Below are 6,534 nucleotides of genomic sequence, written 5' to 3' on the forward strand. Positions count from 1 at the left end.
AGATTTCTGAAACAGCAAGTAAAAATCAGTCTGCCTCCATGTCTGTCCATTCCTCTGTCCCCTGCTAAGCAGCAGGGATCCTGGGGCTGCGCAGCACAGGGGTGTGTGCGTGTGAGAGAGAGGATGTCCTGGTTGGGGAAGGGGGGAGTCCAAACAACTTACACTGCTGTAAGTAAAAGGTAGTTTCAACATTGATTTTCTCCTCGGGAATCTTTGCCAAGTTAAAGTAGCTGTCTCTGCCGTCTCCTCCCAGAGAACCAGGCGACAAGCCAGACTGAGTGGTGATTTTTCTAAGAGCTTTTGCATCAGACATCTTGACTTGAGATGTGAAAACTGCCATGATTACTTTACTCTAAGGCTATCTCTGCACTAGTGACTGTCTGTGTACGGCTTTGTGGCTAAACCTCTGAAGCATTTGTCAATCGCTCCCTGTCTGACTTTCACCGGAATGTGCCTCCCTTGACCTCCATGCCAAACAGGTATAATTATAACATTCAGGGTGGGTTGCCTGAGGCTTTCTCTGATCTAAGCATTTCAAAGTGCTTCACAAACGCTCATCAAGTGTTATACAGCCAAAGAGATGAATGACTAAAGTAGTAATAACTTTTGACTGGGATTAAATGTTCCCACACTGAAGATTAGATTCACTTTAAAAATGCATGTGAAGGTCTCAGGTGTCACTCCAGTGCTCAGTTTGGGATTCTCAGCCTTCCAGATTGGGGCTTTTTGATTTTCATTCCTTGTATCTTCTCATTTTCCTTTTATATCTATTTTGAAGTTTAAAGGTAGACACTGAAGCAGTGTAAAAGGGAACAGTTCCATCAGCTTGCAGGAAGGCACTTCATCTAGCCTAGCTTAGAGTGTCTCTGTGTCCTTGGAGGCTCAGGGCATCATCTCTGGGGACATGTGTGACCGCTGCCTTATTTGCTCTACGGGTCGCTCCTACCTGGATGGGAAAGCAGGAGCCTGGGACTCTGCAAGTAGCCAGTGAGTTCCCAACCAACCCTCCCCAGGACAGGCTCTGAGTGAAGAGCTCTGGGAGGTAGAGACTGAGAGAAGGGTTTGTCAAAGGCCACCAAAAAAATTATTGTTAGAATCCTTGAATCCTAATCCATAATTTGGGGACATCTATTCCCACAAAAAAAACCTGTTATTAAAATAATAGAACCCTGTGCGCACACACAACATTAATGAGCCTGCAGTGCTTTGAAGTCCTTTGATTTGAGGGAGTCTGTGATCATGGAGCATAATATCACTATGAGATCTGGTTCATGTGAAGGTGGACAAGCACATTGAGGTGAAGGTTACACAGGGAGCAAGTGGCCGAGTCAGCAATAAGCTCAGTCCTAGTGATTTACTCACCGCATGCTCATCACTGCTCCTGAACTGCATTGGACAGTTCCCATTCACGGCTTCCGAATAGCCTAATGCAGCATCAGTAAAGTCAGGAGAATGATCGCAGGAATGCAGCTGGCTCATAACATTTTCAAAGGAAAAAGAGCTGAGAGGTTTAATATGCCTCCCATACCATGTGGAGTTAGCGAGAAAATGATCCTCCAAAACACAGATGGAAAAGAATTACATCAGTTGAAGGAGTTACTCAAAGTTTGATTTTTAACTAATTGGGCCTTCAGGAACAAAGGGCCTCTCAAGTCCTCCCGCAGCCTAAAAAACTGTCTAAAAACACTCCTGACTCGGGGGCCTTCTAACAGCTTGATCTACTTCTCTGATGAGAACTTCAGAAGTCCTGTTGAACTCACTCTCTCCATAACCATTCAGACCGTGTGGTAGGGACTGAACTGAATTTAATTTAGGACTGAATCTTGCACAGACAGTCTGTGATTCATAACAATGGGAAGGGTTTGAGTTTTTTTCAATTATTTTTCCGTTATGGAGTTGCAGGTGTTGGTTTCTCCATAGTTTAGAAGTTAAGGCCTGGATTTTCAGACAAAGACATGCAGTTGTGACACTGGAGCCTATTGATTTTAGTTGGATCTTGGGTATTCAAATCCCTTAAAGATTTCCGAAAAATCTCACCCCAATTTTTTATAAACGGCTTAGGAAGAAATTCCCTAAGTTTCCTCCATAAAGGGATAATTCATTGTTCTTCTGTTTCTTTCTCTAGTAGCCAGTGGGTGATACTAATGAGACAAGGTACTACATTAGATGGGCCACTTGTCCCTTCCCGCATGGTAATTGATACGTTCTCACGTTCAGAAGTGAATCTAGCTGCAGATCCTCATCTTGTCCAATTTAGTGTAGCTGCAGTGAAGCCAGTGGATCAGAGCAGATTCACACCAGGGTAGGAGGTGGGGGTTTGTGTTTTGTTTTGATTTAAAAACCCATTTTTTAAAATTAATCAGGAAGTGTTGGTGACTCGTGAAGGATTACAAACCACAGCACCGCCTTGCGCTATTGGACTGAACTCATTTGTCAGGAGATGTCAGGGTTCTGTTGGCCCCTTTCTGAAGCTCAGTGAGGGGGGTTTCATGGCCCTCTCCCAGTACCAAAAGAATGGTGAAGGGCCAATGAGAAATCAGGATCCTGAGACTGGCAGTCCCCAGGGGCAATGGCAATAGTCCACAACTGCAGGTCAGCCTGATTGACAGGGCAGGCAGGCCAATGAGGGAGTCAGGAACCCGCTATCCCGTCCTCCACAAGTACACTCTGTACACTACTTTTTCTGTCCTTGGAATCACATCTCTCTGATGGGTCACAGTCACAGAATGGTAATGAATTCTTCCAGGTTTGTGGAATGAAGTACAGAGTAGTATATCTCTTCAACATTGCCTTCTTTCTGAATGAGAATAATAAAGATCCTGCTTCCATGGATGTTCCTGCTGGCTTTAACATGGCCAGAAAGCTGGAAGGGACCCCAAAGGATCATTGAATCCAGCCCCCTGTCTTCACAAGCAGAATCAAGTGCTGATTTTACCCCAGATTTCTAAGTGGCCCCCTCAAGGAGGGAACTAACAATGCTGGATTTAGCAGGCCAATGCTCAAACCACTGAGCTATCCCTCCCCATCCCTTAAACTTTAAAATATATATAAAAAGAAAATGCAAAGTTTCATGGAACAAAAATCAAAGAGCCCCAATTTCAAAGGCTGGGAAACACAGACTGAGCACTGGAATGATATTTGTGACCTTGACATGCATTTTTAAAGTGAATCTAATCTTGAGTGTTGGAAGATCTAATCTCAGTAAAAAGTGCTTTGAAATGCTTAGATCAGAGGAAGCCTCAGACAATCCACCCTGAAAGTTACAATTATAGCTTTTGCTACAGAGGTAAATCGAGGCACATTCAGGTGAAGGTCAGACTGGGAGCTATTGGCAGAGTCAAAAATAAACCCCAACTTAATATTTACAAGGTTACTGCGCCTTTGGAAAATTGATAGACTTGTAATTCCTTTGGAGAAGTATTATCCTCAAGTATAAAAAAACCACCATTCAAGTGGATCACAATATTAGCCAGGTTTTTATTCCTGACGCTGAGATCCAAGGATGCAAACATTTTTTAATCAGACATGTTACTAACCTTGTCTTGTAACATGCTATAACAGGGATCAACCTAGAGCTCAGCCTGTGGCAGGATGCGTCAGAAATACTGGGTTGTATTTCTGTTTCTGCAACTGACCCCTGTGTCTGACCGTCACCTCAATGTATCTCTTTCTGTAGGCCTATCAAACAGACAGAGTGAGGTTGTTAAGGCTGGAAGTTCTTCACCATTCTCAGAACTCAAGATTTCAAAGCCCCTCACAAACACTCATTGGTGTTTCACACATGCAAAGGGTTGTGTTCCTAGAATATCAATATATTGTTGTGGGGATTAGACACCTCTGTAATGAGTCACACAGTCACTATACACAAAATATAGGCCAAGGTCTTTCATGTCATTCCCTTAATCAGGTCATGATTTAAAGCCACACATTTTGGGTCTATTTCATATTCATTCAAATGTAGTTTTGAATTTGGTATTTATTAAAATCTGTGAGGGCTTAAGCCCCTGCTAAGACCGAGTTTGAAAGTTTAAAATGGGACCAAACTTTGTTCAGAGGGAGAGTCCTGTAGCACCTGTTGTTCATAGGCATTGTACTATCCCCCTGGCAAAGAGTGAATTTCGGACTTAGAGTCCTGACAGAAAATATACTGGAGGCAATTGAATGATTCCCATTGATTCAAAGGGGACTGGATCTGACCTGCTAGGAACAGAGGTGGTGAGAATGGAGAAAAATGAAACATTTAGAATGAACTGCCCAATGCCCCTAACCATGACCAGCATGAATTGAAAGAACCAAACTGGATTCCTTTCATGACACCCACTTGTGCTACTGATGCCGCTCAGAATCACCTTGACCTTCATTCTCATGGGAGCAACAATAAAGTCATTGGAATGAAAAAAGAAACGCAGTTGGCCTAAAAAATTTTAAGATGAAAGACAACTGAAGAGTGCAACATGCATGTCACACCCTCTGAGGCTGAGATTAGCCCAATAATCACCAACGCTGAGGAAAACAGCTCCATCAAAAAGAGGATTTATGAAGGCAATCAAGTTTGTTTGGTAACTAATTAGGACCTCCTCCACAAACACCATCACAGATCGTACAGGCAGTCCTAGGAACTGTATAAAAGTGCTCACCACACAGCACTCTTCTAAACACTTCTCTGGACTTCATCTCCTTGGTGAACTGGGTAAGTCCAATTCCACTCAATCTCTTTCTAACCCCAGAAATATCACAGTAGGGCCTCTTTTCAATTAAGATGGAATCTTGCATGTTCTTGCTGTGATTTTTATCAGGGATCACGGAGTTCTTCCATAACTATCTTGTGTCATTAGTAAGTTGCAGGCGCTGGTGGATTCATGAGCTTAAGCTAAAGGAGAGACTTGAAGAACAATTGGGAAACATATTACCTATTAACTGGAAATAGATTTAGGGCACTGAAATCTTTTCAGTAACTTTAGAAAGTCCCTTAACCATTTTTCACTTAGGTGGATTTGGAAGAAACTTTCCTAGGTTAGTCCAGAAAGATCCAATTCAGCAGTCTTCTACTTTATTCTGTAGCAGCTGTTACTCCTCAGTACTGGAGACAAGAGACAGATGAAGTTGACAAGTGGAGTGCTCCGGCTGAGTAATTCCTATGTTCTCCTGAACATAAATACCCATTGAAGCTGCTTCTCCTGAGATGTAATTTCATGTCTCTCTTATTCCAGTCTGTGTTTTACAGACAAAGTCATTGAGAGGGGCTCAAAGGGACCGGTTGGGAGGGACGCTTACTGCAAGTGGACAAATGGAGAAGAGAGGTAGAAAGACCAAATAGGAACAAATACAAAGAGACTAACTCCACTCCTCCTCTCTCTCTCGGGCCCCATGCTGACCTCACCACCATTGTAACCGAGCTTTGAATCCTTTCTTCCACCAGCACTTCTACCTTCTCTTTACTCTCATCCCTCTTGTGTGTTGCAGGTTTACCTCCACCCCAGAAAGATGACTGTCTCCAGCCTGTGGTATCCAGAATGCGGGGTGGCCCGGCCTAGTCCAGTTACTGGCAGCTCCAACGAGCCATGCGTTAGGCAGTGCCCTGACTCTGAAGTGGTGATCACACCCTCACCTGTTGTTGTGACCATCCCCGGACCAATTCTCAGCAATTTCCCTCAGCAGAGTGAAGTAGCAGCCGTAGGAGCACCTGTGGTGGGAGCCGGTTTGGGGGGCTCATTTGGTTGGGGGGGATTGCGCGGCCATGGAGGCCTTTACGGAGGGTTGTATGGTTTAGGGAGGTTAGGTGGTTATAGTGGCCATTATGGTTATGGGGGATTATTGGGCCATGGGGGATACTGTGGTTACCCAGGTCTTTACGGTTATGGGGGATTATTGGGTTATGGGGGACACTGCGGTTACCCGGGCCTTTATGGTTCCGGGGGATTATGGGGGTTTGGGGGATATGGCCGTAGGTCTCTTGGTGGATATTGTGGGCCATGTTAAACCCAGCAGGAACACCCGTAAAAGAAGGAAGAACCAGGAAATGAACAGCAAGATACAGATTCACCCCTGAGCCTATGGGCATGGCTTTCAGAAGTGCTGGGCAAACAGGGCTCCAGCTGAACCCAGTGGGAGCTCTGTGTGCTCAGCACCTTGGCCTGACAGCTATGCTGCATTTCTAATGTTACGCTTTAGGACTCTTTCTGCCAAGGCTTTCCCACCCGCGTGCTGATTCTCTCTTTCACATGTGGACTCATTCTGAATTACACGCAGGCTGTTTACACTGACCCCGCAGGGTGAAGGAACAGCAGCCTTCAAATAGGCAGCATTTATGTTTAGTATCACTTTAAGTCCCTTTTAGGCACCACATTTTCTACCTTTCCATCAGTATGTACCTTTAGTGCCTCACCTTGATCTTTGCTCTGGCCAGATGTCTAATGGAAAGGCTGCATAGTCTATTTTGCTTCGTCTCATTTCCCACCAACTGGAATAAGACAAAGATCTCATAATGGTTACAAAGGGGACTTCTTTCTCAATCTCTGCAGCTGCAACAAAGCA

At 44.4% G+C, this 6,534-nt stretch overlaps 1 protein-coding gene across 1 annotated transcript; it reads left to right on the plus strand.

Annotated features, from left to right (window-relative positions):
- The first annotated feature begins 5,315 nt into the window (after window positions 1–5,315).
- LOC115644199 (claw keratin-like) lies at window positions 5,316–5,979 on the plus strand. The gene has a single exon (XM_030548316.1). The coding sequence runs from the start codon at window positions 5,485–5,487 to the stop codon at window positions 5,977–5,979; it is 495 nt and encodes a 164-aa protein (XP_030404176.1). The 5' UTR covers window positions 5,316–5,484.
- The last annotated feature ends 555 nt before the right edge of the window (window positions 5,980–6,534 follow it).

Source organism: Gopherus evgoodei, unplaced genomic scaffold, assembly GCF_007399415.2.
Source record: "Gopherus evgoodei ecotype Sinaloan lineage unplaced genomic scaffold, rGopEvg1_v1.p scaffold_95_arrow_ctg1, whole genome shotgun sequence".
Lineage (NCBI taxonomy): Eukaryota > Metazoa > Chordata > Testudines > Testudinidae > Gopherus > Gopherus evgoodei.

Excerpts from the sequence above, each read along its gene's own strand:
- LOC115644199 (XM_030548316.1), top strand. The coding sequence starts at position 5,485 with ATGACTGTCTCCAGCCTGTGGTATCCAGAATGCGGGGTGGCCCGGCCT.